The following is a 27,437-nucleotide window of genomic DNA, read 5'->3' as shown; positions in this document are numbered from 1 at the left end:
GTACCTTTTTTTGTACTATGTCTATTGACTGCCAAAAACCTTTCTGTTTAGGCATGCCTACCCAGATATGAAATATATATATATATTTGTTGATCGTATCTATATTTTGATAATTTTATTATGTCTTCTTATTATGTCTTCTTTTCTCAGTAAGGTTTTATTGGTCTTTTCTGATGACTATTTTTATATTATTTTATGTAAACTGCTTGGAGCTTGTGGCATGCTTTTTAATCAAGCAGCATATAAATTGGGATAAATAAATAAATCACGGCCTGAGGTCTCTATTCAGATTTTCTGCCTTAGGCATCAACAACCTATTAGGACAGGCCCTGATGGTCTGAAGGTGCTGCCAGTTATTGCAACTCAGTGCTAGGGGTGGGGAACCCTACCTTTAAGTTGTTCAGTTGTGCACCTTTAAGTTGTTCAGTTGTGCACTGTGAATAGTAATACGTTCCTGAACCGAGCTACTCCGCCAAGATAAACTCAGGAAACAATTGATGACGGATCAGAAGTGAAAGCGGGGGCAGAGAGTGGAGTATCTTTGGCATTAGTCACTGGAAGCTGTTTGTGCAAGAGCTAACTTATTTCCAAGGATTATATTTGCAAGGAAATTCTCTCTCCAGTGCCTGCAGAACTGAATCACTTTGTTGTGTTGGGCCCAACAGGTGTTTAGTCTTTGCTCTTCGTCTTTGGTTTTGGTGGCATGCGGTTAAACCACATCCTTTTGAGCCATCAGACATTTCGCTCCTCTTCGGAGTGATGTGACAGAAGTTGATCCTGCACACTGATTAGTCATTCCTAAATAGAAGAAAGCCCCGATTTTTACGAGGTCTCTGCAAACAAACAAAGCAAAAGTTTTGCTTCAATATTTCTTGGTGTTCTGGTCACCCAAGTGAGTACTTTCTCATGAGATGTGAGATTGTAGAGGATCATGAGAAACAATAACCTCCTTTTGTAGTTGTGGTTTTGACCAAACCAAGACTCATTTCCGTTTTTTAGAATAATAATAATAATCACAGAACATTATCTCTGCATCCTAAAACAATACTTCTGAAAGAGGAAAAAGAAAGTTTACTCAGAGTCCATTTGATGTTTCAAAATTCCAGACACACTATGAACAAAACCGCAGAGATGTAGTACAGCACACACACACACCCTCCATCCCGAGCACTCCTTTTTTTTCCTGCTGCAGCTTTGATGGACCACCACTTCAAACCTTAGCATTACTGACTGGCTTAGCAATTTGTTCCTCGTATCATATGGCAAGTTCCTGAAGCTTCAGATGTGTAGTGGCATTTGCTTCTTGTCTTAAAAGAGGAAGGGGGGGGGAGAGAACACAGGGGTTGAACATGAGGATCCAATTGTCTGATAAACAGAAACATCTGTTGGAATCATGAACAGTTGATTAGTGGAGTTCATTTCCAGGGTACAGCTTTCAGTGAAACTCTCTCGTTTCTGAACGTTGCATGTGTCAGCGATCCCCAAATGGTGGGTCAAGACTCACAGCCGGCTCATGGGAGCCTTGTGGTCAAATCGCCAGGTTGTTGGCGGTGTAGGGTCAGTGGAAAGGGCTTCAGCAAGGTAACTGTAGCTGTGTGTTGTGCACTGTGGGACATCCCCTTCTGCTCTCTTGGAGCGGGACTTCCGCTTCTCGACAACGAGTTGGTGAGACTTCGGGCCTGTGATAGCCTCAGTCCAGATTATAGGCCCCTGTGGGACTTTCATCTGGAATTTTCTAGACTTGAAGGCCTTACTGACAGCTACTGTAGAAAGCCTGGCAAGTAGGAAGATCATCATACTCAGCATTTGTATGGCTCATTTCAAGTGTTCAAAGTTCTACGCAAATTTATCTGGGTCGTCCTTATGACTCAGTTCCTTTTTGACTCCTGATTGGCTGGCAGCCATGTATAGCCCTGTGTAGGATAGATCAAATTCCAGTCAGGGAAGGGCCACAGCTTTGTAGCGGTTCAACACAAGCTTTGTAGGCAAAAGGTCCCTGATTCAATCTCTGGCATCTCTAGATAGGGCTGGAAAATACTTCTGTTTGAAACCCTGGAGAGCTACTGCTAATCAGTGCAGGCAGTAGTGAACTAGAAGCAGGAAAAGATGATCCAACTCAATATAAGGCAGTTTCCTACGTTCCAGTACTGCGCATTTTAAAAATATATACTTTTGGTGACGTAGGCAAGCAAGTCAGGATGGCTCTGCTGCTTAAACTACCTTTCTCAGCCCAGACTCCCCTACTCCCTCACCTGTTCCTCAAGTTCCAAATGGATCCTGACTCCAGCTCTTAGCACCATGGGCTACCATTGTTTCTAGCTTTCTACGCCAATTCTGCCTGTGGGAAGACAGGCCTGATACATAAACAGCCTGCCTATTACCCCAAACCCCACAAGTGTCCCGGAAAACCATGGCACATCCCATTATTTCCTGTGAGAGCATGGCAGCCATTTTGGGCACCATGATCTTGTGCAATTTTGCGCCAAGATCTCGCCCCAGAAAAAACACTTTTGGGGGGGCGCAATCTCACACACGGCCCCAAAAATGTGTGCTTTGGGGTGCTGTGAGAGCACTGCCCTAAAAAGCATGTCTTTGGGGCTCTGTTGTCTTGTGTGGGTCACATGACTCGTGTGGGAGCTCAGACAGGAAGACATGCACCCCAGTTTTGGGACCCAACATGCTGGAGGGTATGTTACCCAGTAACGGAGATTAACTTCAATATCACAGCTGCAAGAAACCAAGCAAAACGTACTAATCAAGGTTACTTTTTTTTTATTTGGAACCAAGCCTTGGAGAAGCAGGCCACAACTCTACCTTGGTATTATGGATCAGAGTTCATTACCACGCAATCATCCATATTTTTCAGTGTTTTGTATTGTAGTAGTTGCTGTTAATAATTAGCATTTCTATTCCACCTGGTACAAAGCCAAAGCAAATGCTAACACAAACCTAAAAGCATAAAAAGCAGTAAAATTATTTAAAGCAACGAGGAGCAGCAGACTCTGCAAATACAGTGGCAGCCAGTACTATGCTTCCAAGTGTCATTTGGAAGAATGATTTTCAAACATCCTTTACATCAGAACAGCAGGAAGACGACAAACAGGCTTCCCAGGGGAAAGAATTCCAAATTCTGAGAAGGCTGTTTCCTGTGTGGTCAGGAAAACATGGAGCAACAATCAGTGTGACTGGGCAGGCTTAGATTGGACGAGAGAGCCCTTCAGTGATTCTGGGACCAGGCTATTGTATAGTTAATTTATTGTTCTCTAAATGCAAAAGTGGTTCTAGTTTAGAAAATGCACAACAGGTTAGTCCCTCTGTGTGCATACTAATCCTGAAGTGAAGAAATGAAACAACACCTCTTAGTATTTTAGATTACAATGATTACAGTGATAACAAACAAACAAAAAACCTTAGAGGCTGCAGATTTAAGAATCTGAAGCAGCAAAGAGACAAACTGTTCTTAATATCAGTTAGTTATTTGACCAATTTCCTTTTGACTTCCAGAACTAAAGAATGGAAAGGAAACAAATTATAAATGCTGAATATTGCAAACTATTTTATACATTGAAGTGACCCAACTCATCTATTATCCCAAAGAGACCAGATTTTTAACACAGTTCTGTAAATAATAATCAGATATTGTTTGGATTGTGGTCTGAGCAAAGCATATAATGGCTTATTATATTGTTTGTGTCATTTATTGTTTTCTCCAGAATGTTGTCTGCATCTCTTTTGATTTGTGGAATGTCAAATTGCAATGAGCAGCACTGATCTGTTGTTTAAAAACTTAATTTGTGAGATTGCAAAGGACAGTCCCTCACCCGCCGAAAGTGTAGTGATGGTTGGCAGAGAGGACGTTTCAGAAACATGGGGTCCCAATGATTATGGAGATATGCTAGCATGTGTGATGGTGGGGTCAGGCGGTGCTCCCAGAATGGAGACCTCTAGTGCCACCTTGTCATTGCTCTTTCACTGGAAGCAGTGTGCAAAATTCCAGCGGATATATTGCTTTGTGTGTTTGCCTAGCCTGCCAAGTAGTCCTCGCTACTGTTCAGGATATAATTGTGAGGCGTGAGAGAGGCAATGAACCTGATCATGTCCCTTGAGCAGTTGGTATCAGCAGTTGCCGATTCTGGTCAGCATTTTTAATTTGCTAAAACTAAATTGTCACCTACAATTCTCACCAGGTTTAATTGAAAAATAAAAAGAGACAAAAAGGTAAGTTGAAACTGAATCTTTACTAACTGATTTGGAACAGATGCTACATGTTGAGTCCAAACAGTCCCCCCCCCCCGCCAAGGTATGAAAGGAGAATAAAAAACTATAATCTTGACTGCCTTACATTTTTAACTACCGTAACTTCACTCCTAGGAAAGCTTGCACCTCTGAGGTGTTACATTCCACTACGATGGTACCATGAAAAGGAAGAACATGCAAAGAAACGTTTTGTTGGCCTCTGCCAATAATACTGACATTTTCTGCTTCGTACCAAGATTTCCTAAGCATCTCTTGGCACTACAATAACATCTCCAACACAATATTCATTCGTTTCCTCCTCATACAACCAGCAGGAAGCAACAGGCAGCTCTTGGGAGAAATCCAGTCTGTGGGTGACTGATTTCTGTCTTGCCAGATTTGTCTGCTGCTGTTTCGTACCTGGAAGTGACAGAGAATCTGCCATTTCACAAACAGCCTCATTCCCGCCCCCCAGCTTCCTCTCACTTGCTTGGAATGGTTTTTGAGCCAACTTTTGGGATTCTAGCTTTAGAGAAAACTAAGGCTTTGGAGTGTGCATGTGTCTGTGTATGTAGATTGGGATGATAAAATAATGTAGTGGAAAAACGAAGGGAGCAACTGCTTGTCCTTGGGAAGTACATTTTTCTAAGTATTCATTAGTTCAGACTATGGCTTTCGTTAGGATAACCACCTCATTTAATTGCTGGATTGTAAGAATGAACTTCAGTGTGGATCCTCAAATTACCATTATGATCTTATAGGAGGAAGGAAGCTGTTATAGGAGGAAAGAAGACAAGGACTGCTGTGTTGAGTCAGACCGGTTCTTGCTCAATGTTAGCTTTCTATCAACAATGAGGATGAGATGGAGAAATTCTAGGAAGCAACAGTCAAAGATAGCCTATCTCTGGAAATGAAGACCGCATTTTTGGCAGTCATGGATTATAACCATATATGTTAGGTGGGCAGAATACATCCTAGGGCAGTTCCACAGATAAAACCATGCATGTGTCTAATAAGCATTTCCTTTTGCTGGGTTTTTGTTGACCTTGTTCAACCTCAAGAGTTTTGTTCTGGATTACAGTGGTGGGGAGAGGTCATGCTCTACATTCTGGTAAAATGCATGGAACTTTGCCTTGCTATTTCTTTTAAGCCTTTCCAAGAGCCCATTTATCTAAAATAGGTCAGGGAAGTATAAATGAAGTTTTCAAAAGCAAACAGAGCTGAAGGCATGACACACTGGTAATGGTGGTCAAAGGTGAATACACAAAACCATTTCTCAAACGGAAAGCACTACCATATATGTAGCACAAATGTGCATCTTATCTTCATGCTACGCAACCAATAGACCATGTAGATATCTTGGAATCTGACTGTGTTATCTTAAGTGCACACCCTTTGAGGCGGTGACCCAGAACGTGTCCCTCACCTATTGACTTAATGCGTATCATGATGGAACTCATGTTGAGTTTCACCTATGCCTTCCTCCTTTCTTCTTCTAACATTAGGGTATTCCTTGTAATGTGGATATTAACCTGTGGCATGGTTCTATTGGCTGATATGTTCTGTGACTGTGGAACTGCTCCACACAGGGCCAGAGGCGGGGCGGGGTGGTGGTGGTATGTGACTGCTCCACTTGGGACATATTAACTGGGCCACTGCCACAAGCTGTCTACCCAGAGGACCATGTTCACTCATACCAAACATGGTCCTTGAGGTGGGTTTGGATGAAAAAAGACAGTAGGTCAGAGTTGTGCTTCTGCTTCTGGTAAGCAGCAAGGAAATGAGATAAATCCAAAAGGATGAGTGAATGTGGACATGCCAGTTATGATGCCATCACATTAGAGTTTTACTCATGAATATATAGTCACATTAAAATGAATTTGCAGTAATTATATTGGGAAGCTTATTGCACTCAGAGCATCCTTCTAGAAACCCTGACATCCCAGCATCTTCCATTTCACTTCCCCACAACTGCTGCCCGAAATACTTCCTGTGTTGTCAAAAATAGGTGGCTTCTATTTTTGGTTGTCATTGACCCTTGACAGGGCCTTTTCAGTGGTGGTTCCCCATTTGTGGCATGCCCTCCCTGGCAAGTTGTGTCTGTCTCTGTCATTATTGACTTTAGGAAGTTGAGCGGGACATTTTGCTTCAGGGAGCAAAATGTCTAGGGCTGCCCCTGCAATTCAGTATAAGGCAGCTTCCAACATCTGTAACTGAGATAAAATTTACCAAGCAGATATCAGAAAAGGGAAGCTGAACAACTAATGGGGGGGGGGGGAGAGAGATGCCAATAACCAAGTTCCACCCAGGAAACAAGACTTTGTTGGAGATTGCTCTCTGTTATGGCCCTTAGCTACTGGGGCTGGGAAATGTGTCCCAGGCAACTAAGTGTATTTGATGCCTTATACACACTTACCTGGGAGTAAGCCTCACTGAACAGCATGGGATTTATTTTTGAGCAGACATACAGTGGGATTCAGGTGCCTTTGAATGACTCTTATGACTCAGCAACAGTCTTGTGTTATTATTGTGGAACCAATATTGGGAGAAATATTTTAAAATTATTATGTTGAATTTTACCATGCACGGCAGAGGCAGGAAATGTAAACTAAATAAGGAAGTGACAAGCACACTTTCAAGCCAGGGCTGCTTGTGATAAACCACTCAGGTAGGTTGTCCTCTTTCTCGAACTTGAGCAAACTCCACAAAGCCTTAAGAGTACAATGAGCAAGGGAAGGAATTCTTCCAGTGAAAACCAGGCTGCTATCAGAGCTCAGGAAACCATTGTGAGAATCCCTGCCTCGTGTCTTCTCTCGAAGTTAGCACTGCAGACACATCCGTACTACGTGCAGTGGCTCAGCTAGGCTGGGCTGTTGCAATCCTGTTGCAATCGCCACTGGGGAGAAGGAAAAGCTGTTAAGCCCGGCACGCTTACTCACACACCCTCGTCTTTGGAGGGAGCCTCTTCTCTTCTAAACTTCAATCTGTGGCACCTCTAAATGCAACACCCGATTTATTGACACAGCACCAAAGTCTTGAGAAGGGCTTTTGTTTAGCTAACACATTGACAGAATGCTGCTGCTGCTAGCCAAGATGCTGAATAAACAATGAAAGGGCAGAGCAGGTGGTAGGCAGGAGGGATGAAGATGATCACAAGCCTGGTGATGCCGCAGCAATTCGGTAGGGAATGGGTGGTGGCCCAGGAAGCTGGAACCTCGGGGATTGTATTGCAGACAGTTATTTCTGTGGGGGAATGGAAGAGACTGTCGCCCAGACTGCTGTAGTGGTGAATATTTATTTATTTAAAAATGTATCCGATACAGGGGTGCCAACTTGAATAAAATATTGGGGGAGCAGGTAAGCCCCCCCCCAATCGATCACATGACACAGTGCATGCATACCAGTTGAATGGCAATGCCCCTTCAAATAGTTTATGGGGGGGCTGCTGAAGACCCCTTGCCCCCTTGGAGTTGGCTCCTATGAATTACTCTGGACATTGCAGGGGGAATGGGTTATTGTCGGTCCTCACAAAGTAGAGGTAGTGATGGCTACCAACTTGGATGGCTTTAAAAGACAAATTCATGGAGGATAAGACTGTGAGGAGATACTAGCCACTATGGCTACTGGAGGCAGTAAGCCTCCAAATACCGTTTTCTGATCATGTCTGTTGCACTGAGGTTCTGCTTGCATCTTTCTCATAGGCATGTGGCTGGCCGATGTGCAAACGGGACCTTAGGGCTAGATGGGTCTTTGGCTTCATCCAGCTGGGCTCTTCTTATGCTCTGGTCATGTTTTTCAGAAGAGTCGTCTGTGTTGCAGGGGAAACAGTAACAACGAATTTGTTGCTCGCTTCATCAGAGGCATGGAGTGACACCCTCAGCTGCAAGTACCGAGCAACGAGGTCAGAGGAAAATGAAATGTGACAATCCCAATGTATAGAAGGAATGTATGCAAAGAAAGCAGTGTTCCACCGCAGTTGTTATATTAATTCCGCATTAATAAGTTGAGTGTTTTTATCACCTTTCGCTTCTTTAGAAAAGGGTTGCTATGCTTATTTTGCATGCATTCTAGTCCTAATTGAATTGTCACCATCTGTACTTTTTTACTTTTCATTCCCCCCTGATCACACTGCTTCCACACCCACGCACACACACCACGGTCTATATACACCGACAACCAAGGATTACACTTCCTGCCTCATTCAGACAAAGTGGACACTAGACCATGAAAGTTTATGCCATAGTAAAGGTGCTTGTAAGGTGCTGCAAACCTTGCTTTTGCTTTACTGGTCATGGGCATTATTCCAATAAGTGTCTGCTACTGTCACTCCAACCAAAACTGCAGCGCCAGCCGTGTTTATGGGGGCAATTTTAGATTCTCCAGCATCCAGCTTAAAAACCCTGCAAAACTGGTTTGTCTAGAGTCACAACAGCCTCTAGCCAAATAATGGAGCATGGCAACAATTCAGTTTCCAGCATGAACCTGTCGACACTGCTGCTCCCAGACACAACAATATTACAACAAGGAGCACAAAAGCAGGCCCTGACAACATCTGGTTCCCAGAAATTGTGTGTGTGTGTGTGTGTGTTTCTCCCCGAAGGCTAGAGGGCTGAAATCTGTATATGGCTCTGCGGGGCAACAGTAGATAGCAAATATGGGGGCTCAGTCTCTTCATTGATTAAAGGTAAAGGGACCCCTGACCATTAGGTCCAGTCGTGACCGACTCTGTGGTTGCGGTGCTCATCTCACTTTATTGGCCGAGGGAGCCGGCATACAGCTTCCAGGTCATGTGGCCAGCATGACTAAGCTGCTTCTGGCGAACCAGAGCAGGACACGGAAACGCCGTTTACCTTCCCGCCAGAAGGTTTTCTACTTGCACTTTGACGTGCTTTCGAACTGCTAGGTTGGCAGGAGATTAATAACCTACAAATCACCATTTCCAGCCCTAGAGCTCAGTGGCTGCCAATCTAAGCTAACATACAAGGTTAACATTGTTTATTATTTTTAATAAGACTATCAAAATCTTTTGAGCAATGAGAGACACATGCTTCTTTCCCTCTTCATTTTATCCTCACTGTGACCCTGCAAGGTAGGCCTATTTGACAGTAACAGGACAAAGGTCACCTAGTAAGCTTCATGATTGACTGGAGGTTTGAACAGTAGCATCTACCAAAACTTGCTCAGTAGCATCCATCATCACACCTGCAGCCCACAAGGCAATTCTTGGTTACTTGCAATTGGCTTGTAGCTTAATTTAAATCAGCTTCCTTGTTTTATAGAAGCTTGATTGTAAGACTGACTTCAAGAGGGATGTTGTACCATGCAACAAGGGATACCACAAACTTGAACTTATAATCTGCATCAGCAAGGGCCTTAGCTTCAGTTCAGGAAGTATTTCCAGATAAATCGTTTAGGCTTGTGTCATCAAGCATCTCTATTAAAGCATCATATATACTTCCAAGATGATAGCTCAGTAGTTTCAAAGCATCAATGCAACTCTCCCAACTTGTTTCAATCAATGGCTTAACAGTTATGCCTAAGTCTGATACATGGCCAGTGCAAAGAAATAATTATAGACCTGTTGAACCAAACTGAAGAAACCATTTGCTTCCAGACAACATTTAACAGGCATCATTGACTACCAAGTTTAAAAGGTGTGCATTACAGGGCTCTCTTTTGCACACTACTTTCTTTGCCTTTCATGTTACTTCCATTATCCTAACCTTGACCATGCAGGTTCTCAATTGGTAATCCCATTTGCTCAAGCCGTTCAAGAAGTTTGTGTTACTGACTGCATTCAGGATGGGAAAACTTTGGCCCTCCCTATGTTCTTCAATGACAGTTCCCATCATCCCTGACCATTGGCCATGCTGGCAGGATCTAATAGGAGTTGGAATCCAGCATTTGGAGGTCCACAGGTTTATTTCCTGCAGGCAGGGCTGGATTTAGGTTTGATGAGGCCCTAAGCTACTGAAGGTAATAGGTCTAGCTGTCCTCTGTCAACAACAAATTGTTGCTGTTTTTTGTGTTGAATACCGGTATATGCTATATGGTAATTTATGGACCTAATAGGTATCTAAAGCCATTTGTACATAAATAGGAGCCTACACAACACAAAACACTGTTGCTGTATGAGGGTTTTATTTTATTTATTTTTTATCTTATACTTTGGAAATGTACATCCAGTGGTTTTTTTCTTTAATTTTTTTGCCCCCCCCCCCAAAAAAAGAGTGGAGCCCTAAGCTATAGCTTGTTTAGTTATACGTAAATCCGGCACAGCCTGCAGGCTTCAACCATGGAACTGGCCTTGTGACTTCCTTGATGATGTCTACCTGAAAACAACTGGCAATAAACTGAACACCTGTGCCCTGGACATTTATGCTGGATTGGCTGGCCAAACACCACCCCCACTCCATGCTTAATGTAAGGAATTAGCAAAAGAGAAAACAAAAACCGAACATGTCTTAAAATGGAACAAAGAAGAGCCATGCTATTTTCCCCCAGACATTTACCCTTCTCTATGGTTTACCTAGCTTAGGCCAGCCTAAAGCTGAATTAAAGAAGCAATGAAGACTGGCACCTTACAAATGATGCCCAGATATCTGAATGTTGTACTTTGTTCCTTTTTCAGAATGTTGTCTCCAAGTCACTGTCCTTAAAAATTAGTCACTGTCCTTAAAAATTAGACAGACCATTTTTGGGTGTCTCTTCTTGTACTGCTTAGTTCCACCTTAAATACATACAGAGATTTAGGCTGTATCCAGATGCGGAAAGGCAAGTTTCCTGCTTGGCAGGGGGTTGGACTCAATGGCCCTTGTGGTCTCTTCCAACTCTATGATTCTAAGTGAAATGGCAATCGACTTCTCACATTATCAAGAGTATTATGCTTTTTCCTATAAGCTGGCTTGCACATAACACAAAGCCAAACCATGACTTAATGTGTTTACATTAAGTGTGAGGGCTCCTGGAAAAGATGGAGGTTCCTGCACTCCTCCCCAGAGTCTCCTGTGGTTTATCACAAGTTGTAAACTCAAGAACAAAACTTTGCTGCAGGTGGAGCAAAGGAAGAAGACAAAACTTTGAGCCCAGGTTGAGCTAAGTCAAACCATGGTTTCACTGACACCAGCAGCAGGACCAGAGCAGGAGCAAAGCTGCCACAATGTCGTCTTTAGGTCAGCATCAGGGCTTTTTTTCAGGGGAAACTCAACAGAACGCAGTTCCAGAACCTCTCAGTTGGGTGTCATTGCTATTCTAAGATAAAGAGGGAGGCATTCATGGTGAGAAAAATAGCACTGCAAAAAGGGCTCCTTATGTACATCCCACCGTTTTTCCTGGATGGAATGCTTGAACTCTGATGGTGACTCTTACTTGCTTGAATGGAAGACAGGAGGGCTGTGTGAGTGAGTGTTGAGTGCTGTGCGCAGGTAAAGTATATGTTATGTACTGAAGTTCTCACCCTGGGCCAGCAGGGGGATACTGTAGATAGTTTTCACTCAGGTCCACATATGCAAATAAGGAATTGAAAGTGATGTTCAGTGACTGGATAGTTACAGAAAGTGGTTACTGTTGTGTTGTAGTGGAGCTCTATATAAGCAGGCTGGCTGATATAGTTCAGTTCTGTTCTGTTCTGGCCTGTGAATAAACAAGAGCTGTTTGAAGAATCGCTGTGTCGTCTGATATGTTCACCCACAACTTAACAGTTTACATTCATTACTCCACTCATGTTTGCCTCTGCCCCTGCCCAACACTGTCATGTTGCCCTCAGAAGGTTGTGCAGCCCTCAGGTTTTGCCACCCCTACTTTAGACCACACCCGGACTTATAAATATTCCTGGTTAGTGAAATTACAATATACCCAAAGGGTAGGAAGAAATGTTATCTGCCTTTTTCACAATCTTTTGTCGCCAGGTGTAGGGCAGGCTGCTGAAACTGTTTTGGCAGGTAACTATAATCCATGTGAGGTAATCCTGAGTGCCCACCTTGAGAACGTGCGTGCTTTTCAGTGTCCTTGTGTCAGCATCAGGTAACGAAGGTATAATCAAGAGATCAGCCAAGTGCAGCACATGATTATAGGTTTCCTGAAGAGCCAGCCAAGTGCAAGTAGGTGGAGATACCCACTCTGCAGAGGCCCCACCACATTTCCAAGTGAACAATGGCTTTTAAACAATTATATGAGCCCACATTTGAACCTGAAGCTCAGGTGTCAAGCTTCATCTATGTGTGGAGGAGGTGGCAGGTTCAGTCACTGTTGGTTTTTCCAGAAAGAGCTGGGGAAACCCTCTATAGACCCAGCTGAACTAGATGACTGGGAGCAAGGTTAACTTCCTTTGTTCAGTGAAGTCAAAAGGTTCACAACAATGACAGACAGTTTTGCTTAGGAATCCCTCAGGCTGCAATCTACAACTGCATCCTCTGATCTCACAGTGATTTACTTCCTTCCCTGTTTTTGGCTAGGCACAGTGCTTCCTTCCTGGTTGTCAAGAGTCCTATTGCTCTGACAGCTGCTGCAACAGTATGAGGTGTCAATCTGGACAGGATGCCAAATTCTGTTGAAAAAAAGAATTTAAGCATTCGGGAATCTTTCTGGGCCGCTGGCTAACTAATCTGAAAACTGACAGGATCTTTCACTATTGAACTTTATCTGTTGGTAAACCAGATAAACTTAAAACTTTGCAAGAGGTAAAGCTGATTCTCCATTAGGGAGCACACTAATAAATACAAAATAAAAATCACAATAAGAAGACAGCATAATGATAAAATAACAGCCCCCCACCGCTTTAACAAGCCTTATATGATTTAATGGCTAAAGACCAGGGTAAATCGGAATGTTTTTGCCTGGTGCCATTTTTTTGTTGATTATTATTGAATTTTACTGTGTCTGGTTTATTTAAACCAACAGTCTTACTGCAATTTTAATGGTATACTTTAATGCTTTTTATATGTTTGCTATTAATGTAAGTCACATTGGGAACACTATGGTCTTCACATACTTGGAAAATAATAATAATATTTATAAAATTATTATTATTATTATTTAACTTTTACTTTCCATCTTAAGTAGCATAGAAATTCTTTAGTTTGCAGCAACAGAAACAGAAAGAAAAGCAAAAAAAGACAACAGAAAACAAAACACTTGCTACACATAAATTCTCTTCTGCTTATACAGAATTATTAATGCATTATTATCCTTATATCCTGCCTTTCCTCCAAGGAGCTCCAGGTGGAGCACACACATCTCCCCCTCTGCATTTTATCCTCACCACAACCCTGTAAGGTAGGTTTGGCTGAGAGATGGCAGAAGCACACTTATTTCACTTCGTATACTAAAAATGGTATATGTGTATATTATGAAGGAATATCTGTAGTTTTGTATGCTACCTTTTTATTTCTGTGCTCAGCATTATTATCTCTGTTTAGCTTTAAGCTGTTAAATCAGGGTAGCTTATTAGTATTGTCTTAGACAATGTTATATTGATTTTTTTAATACTTATTGATATTATGATTTATAATACATTTTTAGGATGGTTATATTTCTTGTTGTTACAAATAAAGAGGTGGTGGTGGTTGTGTTCTCTACAGAAGGATGCACAGCTGCCCACTCACAGGCTTACTCAGACATGCAATTGGAGGCCGTCTGCAAAAGACTGAGTTTATGCTCCATTTCAATAAAAAGAATATTTTCTTTAGCATTTGGCAAAAACATACCTAAAGGAATAGATTAATCATGTAGATTTTTATGGTGCTTTTAAAAAACTGAGTTGCATGGCAGCAGGCCACAATTTCTTGATATTTATGTCTTTAAATTTTACTTTCCTTGAACTACTTTTGTATTATAGCAGGCATAGGCAAACTCAGCCCTACAGCTGTTTGGGGACTACAATTCCCATCATCCCTGACCCCTGGGTCCTGTTAGCTAGGGATGATGGGAGCTGTAGTCCCAAAACATCTGGAGGGCCAAGTTCGCCTATGCCTGCGTTATAGCAAAGGGAACAGAGGGGATCTGCTGAGTGGAAAGCTGAGATTTCCAAGACTTTCCAAAGCCAACACTGCCTGATATTTCAGAACACGATAGCCTTGTACATGACTGCATGCCATATTAGCACATGATCCCATTCATGCCCCACGTCCCATTTTTCAACTTTTGCATGGAAGTAACACCCTTTGATATGCCAAAACAATAGCACAATAATATCAGGTGTGGACTTGCAAGAGCCAATTGCCTCATGGTGCTCTGTGGTCCTGGTATTGGGTCAACACTGTTTCATTGAATGCCTTTCTTCAGCTAGATATTGAAGGGGTAATGATGTGCAAAATCCACAGGTAGGAGATATGTGGGTACAGAAGGGGCATGATGGAATAGGCCTAAGGGCAGGACTCCTATATGCCCTCCTTAAGAGCCACTGCAGAAGAAGCCATGTTGGCCCAAACCTACATGTCTCAAACAGGATAGTATGGATTAGCAGGTCTGTGCCCATATGATGATTGATAGTATTACACCTTAACTGGACATGAATGACTTGGCAGTGTTAACTTTTGCCTACTATAGATTGTCACAGTAGCATGCAAGAGACCAGTACTTTCAACTGACCACATAGCTTCCAAATAATTAAGAGCACAATTAATGGTCTGAAATTTCATCTGCCAAAGGTACAGGCCTACATCTTGTCCTCAGAAGACTTGGAATGACCTGCTTTGGTCACACAGTCAACCCTTAAACTTCACATTTGTATATGAGAGAGGAAATCTCTGTCTCTGTTACATTAAGTGCTTACAAAAGGGAAGCAGTGGGTGGTGAATAAATGGATAGCTTACTCCTGAGGTCTAACAAGCCCAACAGATACCATTTCATTTATGGCAGCACTGTACTGTTAGAAACTGAAGGATCAGTAACCACTTCTACGTAGTTTGAATCTTAATGTTAATGACGAAGCTGGGGGATGGAAAAAACAACAAATTCATAAAGTTGACGTAACAGAACTTGCAGATGGAGCAAGAAAGTGAACTAATTGCTAGAACAATTGGGCAATTGACTGAGAAAGAGCCTATCCAGGCCTTCACCCAGGTAGACATCCTGAAAAAGTCCAGGTCGCTTTACTCCTGTTCTGTTTCCCATCCACCAAGCCTCCAAGGCAGCTGCTGAGAAAGAACAGCTCTCTTCCTTGTAAGCATGGCTGTGTGGGTTGCCTGCTGAGAAGACAGCAGTCAGAATGCTGTACTTGCACCTCGCATCACTGCTAGGCCCAAGCATGGGCATAACCAGGATTTAAGGGGCGGGGGCAGAACCAAGTTAACAAACTGACTAATTATGTCACACGTAAGTATTTTTATTTACTTGCTTGATTTGGGAGGTAGGAGCAGCTGCACCCCCCCCCCCCTCTTGCTATACCCATGGGCCCAGGCTAACCATACCATTTCAAAAGGTTTGCAGAGTTGAACTTTTGACTCTTCCTTTACCCTTTCCTCCAGTTCCACAGGCTTGGGACTGTATCCCACAGAACATAAACTTCCGAAAGAAATACTTGCATGTTTGGGGGTAGATGCCTTCAAATGCAAACTAGTCTTTCAAACCTGAGATTTTTTTGCCAAACAAATGATGTGTCCTGGTGCTTTTATTATAATATTGGGGTTGTTGTTGTATACCACCTTATTTTTTGTATGAAACTGATTTACAAATGTATCCCACTGTAAATGGTTTGCTTTGAGAGCCATTGTTATCTGCGATTGTTACTGTCATGTTATCGTGGAGGACCCAAAGGATGTTCACAAATTTATCTGGGCAGCCAAATCTTAGAAGAACAGTCCACAGGGCATTACAATTTACAGTGTTGAAGGCCTTAGGTCAATAAACACCATAGACAGGGGTTGGTTTTGGTCTCTGCATTTTTCTTGAAGCTGTCAAGCGGTGAAAATCATGTCCACTGTCTCACTAGAAGGTCAAAAACCATTTGGGGTTTCAGGATTGAATCTGGGCCCTTCTGCTTACAATGCAGTTGCTCTACCACAGAGCTATGGCACTTTGCGGACCTATGCACACTTCTAGGAGAGTAAACCCCACTGAACACAGTGGAACTTCTTTGCAAGTAAAGATGGATAGGATTGTGCTGTGTTGTTATGAACAGCTCCATCCAAGCTGAAGGTAGACTCTGTTTCAGAAATGGGCACTAGTTGCAGATCCTGATTAGTAGGATCTCTTCCAAGCTAAAATGAAAACATTTTCATTTCTCATGGTTACAGAGAAGTTTCTTAACAATAATGTGCCACTTAAGCTTTCCAAAACATCAGCTATGAAATAAAGAAGCCTCAAGAATCCAAATCCTATGCACCTTTGCCTAAAAGCTCCTTTGATGCTGATGTAGCTTATGCATAAATTAAGCATCTGTTGGACTGTGAGTACAATCCTATGAACATTTCCTCTGAAGTAAGTGCCACTGCATTTCTTTATTAATATTGTTCAAATGCCACCCAACAACCGTGTTATGTGTGCTGTTCATAAACCAAACACTAAAGTACAACAATAAATTACAGCACCACACAATAAAACCAGTAAACAAACCCCAGCATTAAAAATTCAGCACCTGAGTCAAACACCACAGAGAAATAATCAGAGCCAATTAACCTATAAAAGCAATCTAAAGTTCATCGGAGTCAAAAATTCACAATTTAAAAGCAGGGAAATGGGGAAAGCTGTTCAACAGGACTTGCACCCAAGTAAATGTGTTTGGAGTTGCCTCTGGAGCTTATCGTGGGTTTTGGTTTTGCTTTGTTAACATCTCCGTCATTCTTCGGCTGTTTGCAGAGTATTGAGATTTAAGGCAGCTTCTGACCCTGGGATAGAAAGGGTTAAGCTATGTGGCTCGGTAGCCAAAACTGGCCAGGTGAAGTCACCTTTCATGCGCCGTCACGACTGGGTTGAAGCCGACGCTTCTCTTCCCGCTGTCCCCAGCATTTGAAACTAAGCACACCGATCTGAACCAAAGAGGGAGAAAAATAAAGGAGTGAAGGAAAAACTAGCAGGGATCGCGCAGACAAAGTGTTAACAAGTTCTTGGCGGGAGCTGGCCAAAACATGACGATTTTTGAACGTAAAGGTAGCGGGGCGGAATTGCAAACAAGCCGGAGATTTTTAAGATCTCTCGCAAAGGTCTATTGCACCAGTGGGCTACGAAGGAAGCCTTTTCGGCTGCACGCGAGTTTTCCTTTTTAAAAATAATGTCACTGATTCAAAAACAAACACACACACAGACCAGACCCTCCCCTCCCGCCTTGAAGGAGACTATCGCGCTCCGGGAGGATCGTAAAGCGGCAAAGCAGACGGCCCGGCGCAGGCACAGCTCTGCCCAAAGTGCCCACACCCCATCCCGGGAAGATATCCTTCGGGGCAGCGGCGGCAGGTGTGTTAAGGAAACGAGGTTTTGAGCCCCCTGCCCCCGATCTCCTCCAGCCTAATGTGCGGGCTCAGAAGCAAGAGGCAGAGAGTTCCACGGGACTGCCCCTCTCTCCAGCCGGTGAGCGTAGGACATCCCGATCCCGGCGCAAGCTTCCTCGGAAGGAAGCCGGTGCCAGCGGGATGCACTTCCAAATAAGTAGGCAGCCTCTCTCTTTCTCTCTCGCCCCTCCCTCTTGTCCCCTGCCTGGAAGCTCTTAGGCTGCTGGGGAAGGACGCCGGAGGGGGGGGGGAGAGCCCGGCGAGGCGGAGGAAGAAAAATCACGTGAGAGTCAGCCCATCGCACCTCCTCCCCCGGATCCATGTGCTGTGAAACAGCAGCAGCCCCGGAATCCTCCTTAAAGGACGCGATTGCCGGGCATGGCAGAGGCGGGAGGGATTTCTCAGAAAGCTACTTAGGACAGGACTGAAATCCCATTTAGCCAAGTCCAGTGAAATCAGGTGGCATCAAGCCTGGGACAAACTGCCCCTATTTCCCGCGGAAAGAGATAATCAATTAATCAATTAATATTTTTTAAAATTTCCTCCCCGTTACTCTGCATAAAGTTACCCCTTTGGAACTCTACGCTTGGTGATGAAAATGATGGATTAAATTAATAATGTATATATTTTAAATTTCCTCCCCAGCACTCTGCGCAAAGTTACCCCTTTGGAACTCGTGGGCTCGGTTATGGAAATGATGGATTACAGTATTATTATTTCTACCCTAAAGTTGCCCCTTTCGAACTTTGCGCGCGTCGTCCCACCCCTTCTATTTCCCACTTGGTATCACCAGCGCCCCCTCCTCTCACATTTCGCACTTGGTATCTCCAGCCGCGTCCGCGCCCCCCCCCCCCCGATCCGCGCGCGCGTATCTATCCCTGCCCGGTTCTTCCAACCCGGCCAGAGCTCTTAAGCGGGTAACCAGATATTCAAAAACAATACGTCAGCCCACAATGCCCTGCACCGGAGCCCAGGCATTACCTCATCCCACAATGCCCCGCGAACCAAAGAAGGGAAGGGGAAAAAAAAGAAAGAGGGCTGGGAAGCTTCTGAAGGGGGTGGGGTGGCCATGGAGATGGGCTGCTCTGCAACAGGCTGGGCCCGGCCGCCCTCCCTCCCCCTCCCCGCGTGAGAGGCGGCTGCAGCCAATGGGAAGGCCCCGGGGTGACATCATGGGCTATTTTTAGTGGGTTACTGCTCGCTGATAAGTGTTGGGCTCCACGCTGGGAAAGAGCTCAGAGTGGGGCTGAGTGCGCGGCAGAGGAGGAGGAGGAGGCGGCGGCGGCTTAAAGCGGCAGCGCGCCCAGCAAAGCGGCACCGGGAAAGACACCCGCGAAAGCGGCAGCGCCAGCAGAGACCGGGCCGGTTGGCGACGCGGAGCGCTCGAGAGACCCTCCCGTTGCTCCCCAAGGGAAGGGCGAGCGGACAGAGCCTCGCTTGGGCTGCGCGGCTGGGATCGCCTGGCTGGGATCTTGCCCGGGCGTGTTTGGTCGGCCGCCGCCGCCGCCAGCGGAGCGACAGGTTTCCGGAGCCTGGGTCCCCGGAGGAGAGCCGGTCGCGCGGAGTCCGGGGACGCAACTGCTCGCCGCAACTTGTGGATCGGAGCCCGAAGTGAGGAGCGACCGAAGTTGCAGCAACTCCCCCCCCCCCCCCAACTGAAAAAGAAAACTCTTCGTTCGGGGCGAGTCAGTGACTGAGAGCCACTCCGGTGTTGGTGGGGAAGAGAGACTGGAAAAGGAGGAAAAGCGGAGAGGACGCGAAACAAGTGTGTTTGAAAACTCGCGAACACTCCGGCGCAGCATAGGACCCTCCCACGAGGAGGAGGGAGCCATCGAGGAGTCGCGGGGGGGAAAGGAGGACTTTTCCAAAGTTGTGGGACTCGCGAACCTTCACCCCCCCCTCCAATTCGGAGCGATAAGAAGCCACGTTTTAACTCCTGGGATTCCTTGGCCGGGAGTGGAAATTCCGCACTTCGATAAAGAACTTTATTCCTCTCTTTTTGGGCGAGTTGTTTTTCTGGAGCTCCGCACTCTTGATGACTGCGCTGAACCTTGTTCTTAGCTGAGGAAGCCTCCGCTTGTCAAATCCAGACCTCCTTTTTGGAGTTTGGGGGCGGAAAACGGGGACAAGCGAGCCAATGACTTGTGGCAAAAAAGCCAGACTTTAATTCATCACCTCTCTGTGTTCTTCTCCTCTCGGAAAAGCTGTTTGAAAAGTTTTTTTTAGAGGGGGGAAAGGGTGGTGTACGCTGTGGCACAGCTTCCTCTCCTTGTTTGTTTGTTTGTTTGTTTGTTTGTCCTAAGTAGGACCAACTTGTGGACTGTATTCTATGACTGCAAAGATGGAACCTACATTCTACGATGATGCCATCAATACGACGTTTGTGCAGCCAGAGAGTGGTACTTACGGATATAATAACCCCAAGGTGCTGAAGCAGAACATGACTCTCAACCTGGCTGACCCTTCCAGTAACCTGAAGCCCCACCTGAGGAACAAGAATGCTGATATCCTGACTTCCCCAGATGTGGGCCTTCTCAAGCTGGCCTCTCCTGAACTGGAAAGGCTGATCATCCAGTCTGGCAACGGGCTGATCACCACCACGCCGACCCCAACCCAGTTCCTCTGCCCAAAAAATGTCACCGACGAGCAAGAAGGGTTTGCTGAAGGGTTTGTCAGGGCGCTGGCAGAGCTGCACAACCAGAACACCATGCCCCCCAGCGTCACCTCTGCTGCCCAGCCTTCAAACACCGGCATGACCCCCGTCTCTTCCATGGCTGGAAACAACAGCTTCAGTGCCAACTTGCACAGTGAGCCTCCGGTCTACGCCAACCTCAGCAACTTCAACCCCAACGCACTCAACACAGCGCCGAGCTACAATGCCAGCAGCTTGAGCTACCCTCCGCAACATCACCTGAACCCCCAGATGCCTGTGCAGCATCCTCGGCTTCAGGCTCTGAAAGAAGAGCCTCAGACTGTCCCAGAAATGCCCGGGGAGACTCCTCCCCTGTCACCCATCGACATGGAATCCCAGGAGAGGATCAAGGCTGAGAGGAAGCGCATGAGAAACCGAATTGCGGCCTCCAAGTGCCGGAAAAGGAAGTTGGAGCGCATTGCCAGGTTGGAGGAAAAAGTCAAAACTTTGAAAGCCCAGAACTCGGAGCTGGCATCCACTGCCAATATGCTGCGAGAGCAGGTTGCACAGCTGAAGCAGAAGGTCATGAATCACGTCAACAGTGGGTGCCAGCTAATGCTCACACAGCAGTTGCAAACTTTTTGAAGAGACTGGAAAGTAACTTGTGTGATGGGGCAAAACTAAGCAAAAAAAGAAGGAAGTTGGGAGGTGGAAAGCTTCACTTGGGGGGCGGGCGGGAAGAAAAGGCTGAAAGGCATTGATTCCGGAGAGTGCCCCCCTCTTCCCCCAAAGCATGCGTGGAGAGAGACTGGTGTGCCTTTTGGTTTGAGGTGGTGGCAAACCAGTTGACAGCCCAGCTCCGCAAGAGGGCTGTTCTATTCAGACGAGGCATGAAGAAGCCTTGTGTTACCTTTTTCTTTTAACATTGACCAAGACCTGCATGGACCTAACATTCAACGATCATTCAGTATTAAAGGTTAAACTGCAGTAGACACTGTAGATTTGCTTTCTCTAGTACTCCTTAAATAAAAATAAAAATGGGGAGGGAGTTTGTGGGAGGCTAACAACAGAAGCTGAACTATACTGCCTGCCTTCAAGTCGAGTTGTGTATGTACATATATATTTTTTATTTTATGACAGCTGATTAATGTCAATAAAACTACTTCATGACTTTGTAAGTTATTTTTATGTTCATTTGGGTTCTGCCCAGTATTGTTTGTAAATAAGAGATTTTTTTTTAGCAACCTTTGAGTTTTTTCCATTTGTAATAAAGTATATAATTTTTTAAATGTTTTTTTTTTTTGTTCTGAACAAGAAATGCATAAAGGGTTGGTATGTTTTCTTAAAAAAAACAATAATAAGTCACCCACTTTCTTTGATTAGTACCATTAAGACAGGCATATACAGAATGAACTTGTGGTTAGATGTTAAACTATTGTTAACTAGTGCTGTAAAGGGGGGAGGGGGAAGCCCAACACTTCTGTAACTGTGCAAACCTGCCCATGCCTACTCAGAAGTAAGTCCCATTGAGTCCAGTGGGACTTGTTCTCGGAGCGATATCCATAACAGGATTGCAGCTTTAGCAACAACAAAAATGTCTTTTGGCATTCCTGATTTTAAGGTGCCATAAGACTGTTTCTTCTATCCTCTATTAACTGGAGGGCACATAAATGACCCCCTGTGTTGGAAAGAAACATAGATCCTGCCTGTCTGATCAATTGAACTTGCAGTCTGTATGGTCTACAAGGAACTAGTGACATAGTTTTAAAAACTAACTGAAGTAAAATGGGATGGGCAAGAGTAGAGTTCTGTTGCATCCACTGCTCTGCACCGTGAGTTATCAAATGTAACTGGTCATTCCCAATTTATGTGTCCAAGTTAAGCAAATATTCTTTGCCTGAAGACAAGGAAAAGTTTTCAAAAAGGGAACGTTCATCTGGCAATTTGTCACCTTCATGTTTTTGTTATCTAAAAGAGTCTCTGTTCATGAGTATTTATTGCTATGCCTGTTGTCCAATAAAGTCATTCTATTACTCTTTCAACAGATTTGAATTCCTTTTCCCGCTTATGACTTTGTTTCACCAGAAAGGGGGGGTGGGGATGCAACTTAAACTGGTTGGTGTGTTTTGAAACTTGAGCCATAAAATGCACTTGCATTTTGGGCAGAAAGACATTAAGATTATTGCTCTTTTGTTTTTCAATAGAAGATCTTCATATGCAGCAAAAAGAGGACTAATGTGATCCTCAGTCTGCTGAAATGAATGAGACTTACTTTTGAACATATATGCCTAAGAATGTATCTTAAGGTTGCTATCCTATGATCGAACTGCATTTTAACTTAGAGGGATTTACTTCTGAGTGAACACATTTAGGTCAGGCTGCACACGTCCCAGTTGTTTCTCTGGGGAATACAAAGAACAGTGTCCTCTAGCTAGGTTTATTTGGAAGCAAGTCCCACCCAAGTTGCAGTCCTATGGAAACTTGCTAGAGAGCAAGGGTTTTCAAACTTGGAGCTTGTTTCTAAGTAAACATGTTTAGGTACATGAAGTGTGTTCAACAAGACACTTGAGTGATGCACAGGTTCAGTGTAATTCTAAAGACATTTGGAAGGGAGTCCCATTTATTACAATGGGCCATCCTATGTAGTAAACATGGGATTGTAATCTTAAAATGCACCTTTATGCACAATTACTTAATAGTACCATTAAATGTGATAGGACTTCTCCAAGTAACCATAAGATTGGGCTGTCAAAAATATTTAGCTGAGACCAAGTGTTATTGCATTTTTTGGGACTTAGAAAACTCAAAAGGCAAAATGTTTTCTTAGGTTCCTCAGATTTGCAAGAGAACCTTTACCTCGGCTGAGGAGAACATCCCTTGCATGCAATAGGTCCTGTATTAAATCTCAGCATAAGCCTAGTGAACAAGATCTCTTGTCTGAAAGGCAGTTTCCTATATTCCTAACTTTCCTCAATACTGATCTGTGTAACTTACACTTTCAAAATTCTAAAGCTATTTTTGAATTCAATTACTTTTGATCTTATTAACCCCCCACCCCTCTTTAAAACTCAAGACATTAGCAGGTAAGAGGTACTGGTCCATTAAAACATAATTCCAGCAGTGCCAGAGACTGAGTCTTGGGAGTTAACCGATTCTTGACTACTGAAGAAAAGAAGCAGGTTATGTCTGTCTGATGAATGGAACCAACCAGGCCTGTATTAGAGTTGCAACCTTTTTTTGTTTTTTAGAAGGTGGGGACAAGATTTGTTTGATTTTACTTCCTGACAAACAGAAGTTCAATGGGTGTAACTCTTCCTTGAAAGTAGGAATATATCCTTGCCTGTCCATCAGCTGTTCAATGTATAGAAGGTCCTTAAGAACAAAAGGGGACAGCTCTAGCTGAAACAATATGGCCTGCAAAAATCAAAATTATCTTCTTTAAAAAGTTTCCTCAATGAATCACAACTCGCAAGGGGTTCACTTAGAAATAAATGATGTTTACCTCAAACCTACTAGTGGGATAGGAGAGCTGGAAAAAACCCCAACACCTGGCAACCAATGCACCTCTTTGGTTTCAGATAGTACATCGGTGGACAAGTCTAAAAAGCCCGGGATGCAAGTTTTCATGGCCTTATAGTGGCTATGGTGGCTTATTTACCAGAAGTAATGTATTTAGCGTTAACTCTGGATGTGTATATTCGATTCTGACCAAACTAAGCCTCTTAGAGCAAAACATACACCAGGAGGCTTAGTTTGGTCAGGATCGAGTTTACACTTCCAGAGTTAATGCTAAAGACATTACTTCCGGTAAATGAGCCATCATAGCCACTAGAAGGCCATGAAAACTTGTGTCCCGGGCTTTTTAGACTCTACCCATGTACTATCCGAAACCCAAGGAGTGCATTGGTTGCCAAATGTAAAATCTATTCACATTATTTTCAGCTCTCTAACCCCACTATAAGGACACAGGTGGCGCTGTGGTCTAAAACACAGAGTCTAGGGCTTGCTGATCAGAAGGTCGGTGGTTCAAATCCCCATGAAGGGGTGAGCTCCCGTTGCTCGGTCCCTGCTCCTGCCAACCTAGCAGTTCAAAAGCATGTTAAAGTGCAAGTAGATCAATAGGTACCACTCCGGCGGGAAGGTAAACGGCGTTTCCATGCGCTGCTCTGGTTCGCCAGAAGCTGCTTAGTCATGCTGGTCACACGACCCAGAAAGCTATCTGCGGACAAACGGCAGCTCCCTCGGCTAGTAAAGCGAGATGAGCGCCACAACCCCAGGGTCATCTGCAACTGGACCTAACAGTCAGGGGTCCCTTTACCTTTATCCCCACTATAATTCTGTAATGCCTTCAGCATTGGGATGAGGGGGAGAGCAAATCAACTTTGTTATATCATATAGGCTTTGCCCGATGGATTTCTGCCTGTTGTGCAACAGCTAGAAAAGAAGCTTGCTGTCAAAGTTCTGAAGAGTTCGAAGCAATTTTCCTCCTACTCTTAGGAACCCAGTGCCCCTAATTGGCATAATGAAGCAATAATGTTTTGGGGTGGGTGGGTTTGATCTTGTTCAGATTCTATATTCTGCCATCCTTGCATGAAATAGAATATATTAATAGTGGATACAGACTTTGCCTTTCTGTTTCCAACTTGTACATACTGGCAGGTATAATGTTGGGGCGTATTATTTGCTTACTGCTAAGTAGATGTATACGTTTGTATCAATAGTTACCAAACAAAGAGTTACTGGGAGGATCACAGACTGCTTTGCTGAGTGTACATACTGCTGACATAGGCAACCCGGAAGGTAGATGATTTTGACCATATGTGGAAGCAGGCAGCAGGGGAGTTGCACAGCATGGCTGGGTGTGGCTTTGCAGCTACTTAGCAAGAGCCAGCTAGCAAAATAAGTCCAGCTACCTGGGGAGGTAAAAGGTGTAACTCTCACCACAGAGATCTATTGTGAAAGAGCGTTCTAAAGCTTTCATGCTGCTCTGGAACCGCTCTGTATACATTTGGCACACCCAGAAGTTGAGCATCTTCTTGCCATAACACCCCCATTTTGAAGGCTTTTGGACTCTTAGTATTGCTGCAGTCGGTTTTTAACAGCCTTACCCATGTGAAAAAAACAATCTCCACACAAATATAAAGAAGGAATTCCTAAACGTACCACAATCTTCTCTAACCACCCCCCAAAAAAAAAACATTGCTAGAGTGTCTCCAAATGTAGCAACTAATAATGTGCCAGCCCACTTAGTGGTCTTGAAGTCCAGGAACAAGAGAGACCCGTTTGGCAGGAAAGGGCTTTATTTCTAGCAAGCCGCCTCCGACTTTGACTGTATGACAGACAGAAATCCAGTAGATAAAAGTCCCAGCATTGAGAGGCAGTGATTGCAAATCTTTATGGGTGGAATTTCTGCCTGCCTTGCAGCTGTTTGTGTCACAGTTACCCTGCCAGCAATGCTTAAAGTAAAGGTAAAGGGACCCCTGACCATTAGGTCCAGTCGTGGCCGACTCTGGGGTTGAGGTGCTCATCTCACTTTACTGGCCGAGGGAGCCGGCATACAGCTTCCAGGTCATGTGGCCAGCATGACTAAGCCACTTCTGGCGAACCAGAGCAGAGCACGGAAACGCCATTTACCGTATTTTTCACCCTATAGGACGCACTTTTCCCCCTCCAAAAATGAAGGGGAAATGTGTGTGCGTCCTATGGGGCGAATGCAGGCTTTCGCTGAAGCCTGGAGAGCAAGAGGGGTCGGTGCACACCAACCCCTCTCGCTCTCCAGGCTTCGCGCAGCTCTCCGCAAGCCGTGGGAGCCCGGCTTGCGGAGAGCTGCCTGTTCTGGGGGCTGGGGTCGGGGGAAGCTCGGGCTTCCCCCGCCCCAGCCCCGCGCCTGCGGGGGAAATAATTTTTTCACCTTTATTCCCCCCCCAAAAAAAACTAGGTGCGCCTTATGGGCTGGTGCGTCCTATGGGGCGAAAAATACGGTACCTTCCCACTGGAGTGGTACCTAATAATAATTTTTATTTGTACCCCATCCTCCCCAGCCGGAGCCAGGCTCAGGGCGGCTAACATCATAAAACTAATTACAGGTAGGTAGCCGTGTTGGTCTGCCATAGTCGAAACAAAATAAAAAAATTCCTTCCAGTAGCACCTTAGAGACCAACTAAGTTAGTTATTGGTATGAGCTTTCATGTGCATGCACACTTCTTCAGATACACTGGAACAGAAGTCACCAGACCCTTATATATAGTGAGAGGAAGGGGAGGGGTACTACTCAGAAGGGTGATAGGAATGGGTGATTGGATGATAGGTGTGGTAAACCTGTTGACTGTTAACGACTGCAATTGGTCTTACAGAAAAACTAACACAGTATACAAAGAACATAAGAACAGGCAATCAATTAAAATACATCTCAAAATTAGTTCAGAGCAAATTAAAATCTGGACAGATGGCAGTCCACAGGTAAAATTGAGAGCAGTTAATATTCTCTAAGACCAACTGTTACCACTGGTCTTATAAAGGACCTGTGAGCAGGCTAGGAGGCCTCTTTAATGCTTGTTCTTATACAGAAAGAAGAATCCGACTGAACCCCGACCAAATGCCTGATGGAACAGCTCCATCTTGCAGGCCCTGTGGAAGGATGTCAAATCCCGCAGGGCCCTGGTCCCTTGTGAGATAGCGTTCCACCAGGCCGGGGCCACAGCCAAAAAGTATTAGTCATGGATAGCTTTATCCTCAATGAAATTTGCCCGATTCCATTTTAAAGCCAGTGGGATAGGTGAGATTAGAGCAGACATTTAAAAATCCCACCTTTAGCATCATTGTATAGGAATTTGAGTGGCCTGAAACAACATAGTTAACATGGAAACAGCACAGAACTAATGAATGCACATGAAATTAAGTACTTTACATGGGGTAGCCATGTGGCAAGTGCCCCCTAAAATGTAGGTGTCTCGTGTGAACCCAACACAGCCAGTCAGTCAACACAGCAACGTGTCTAATAATCATCCGAAGAAGACAGGTAATCCTCGTTTTATAAATAAAATGTTAAGTAGCACATCAGACAAGTGGAACAGTAAGCAGGCATTGAGAAATATGCCACTGGGATCCTGTGATAGTTGTACACCATTCTGGCTTAATGTCAACTG

General features: G+C 44.4%; 2 protein-coding genes across 16 annotated transcripts in view; one reads left to right on the top strand and one right to left on the bottom strand.

The window, feature by feature from the left end:
• LOC309344650 (uncharacterized protein) overlaps nt 1–27,437 on the bottom strand; it is a 116,220-nt gene that overhangs the window by 71,026 nt on the left and 17,757 nt on the right. For 5 of the 15 annotated variants that reach the window (XR_014157803.1, XR_014157804.1, XR_014157805.1 and 2 more), the window contains one exon: nt 15,830–17,201. The exons of 4 other annotated variants lie outside the window; for them this stretch is intronic. Coding sequence is in view for 1 of the 11 variants with exons in the window: in XM_081867281.1 (XP_081723407.1) it covers nt 12,654–12,781 (128 nt within the window). In the remaining 10 variants the exon portion in view is untranslated. Of the gene's footprint in view, nt 1–1,234; nt 1,914–7,349; nt 7,480–11,260; nt 11,869–12,214; nt 12,782–15,829; nt 17,202–17,964; nt 18,166–27,437 lie in introns of those variants that run through there. 6 more of the 15 variants (XM_081867281.1, XR_014157801.1, XR_014157808.1 and 3 more) reach the window with 6 other exon arrangements.
• On the top strand, nt 18,889–22,334 carry JUN (Jun proto-oncogene, AP-1 transcription factor subunit). The gene has a single exon (XM_081866468.1). It carries the CDS (start codon nt 19,990–19,992, stop codon nt 20,935–20,937), a length of 948 nt encoding a protein of 315 aa, XP_081722594.1. The 5' UTR covers nt 18,889–19,989; the 3' UTR covers nt 20,938–22,334.

Source organism: Podarcis erhardii (genome assembly GCF_964252035.2).
Source record: "Podarcis erhardii genome assembly, chromosome: 6".
NCBI classification, from domain to species: Eukaryota; Metazoa; Chordata; class Lepidosauria; order Squamata; family Lacertidae; genus Podarcis; species Podarcis erhardii.
This window is presented reverse-complemented; position numbering and strand designations above follow the sequence as displayed.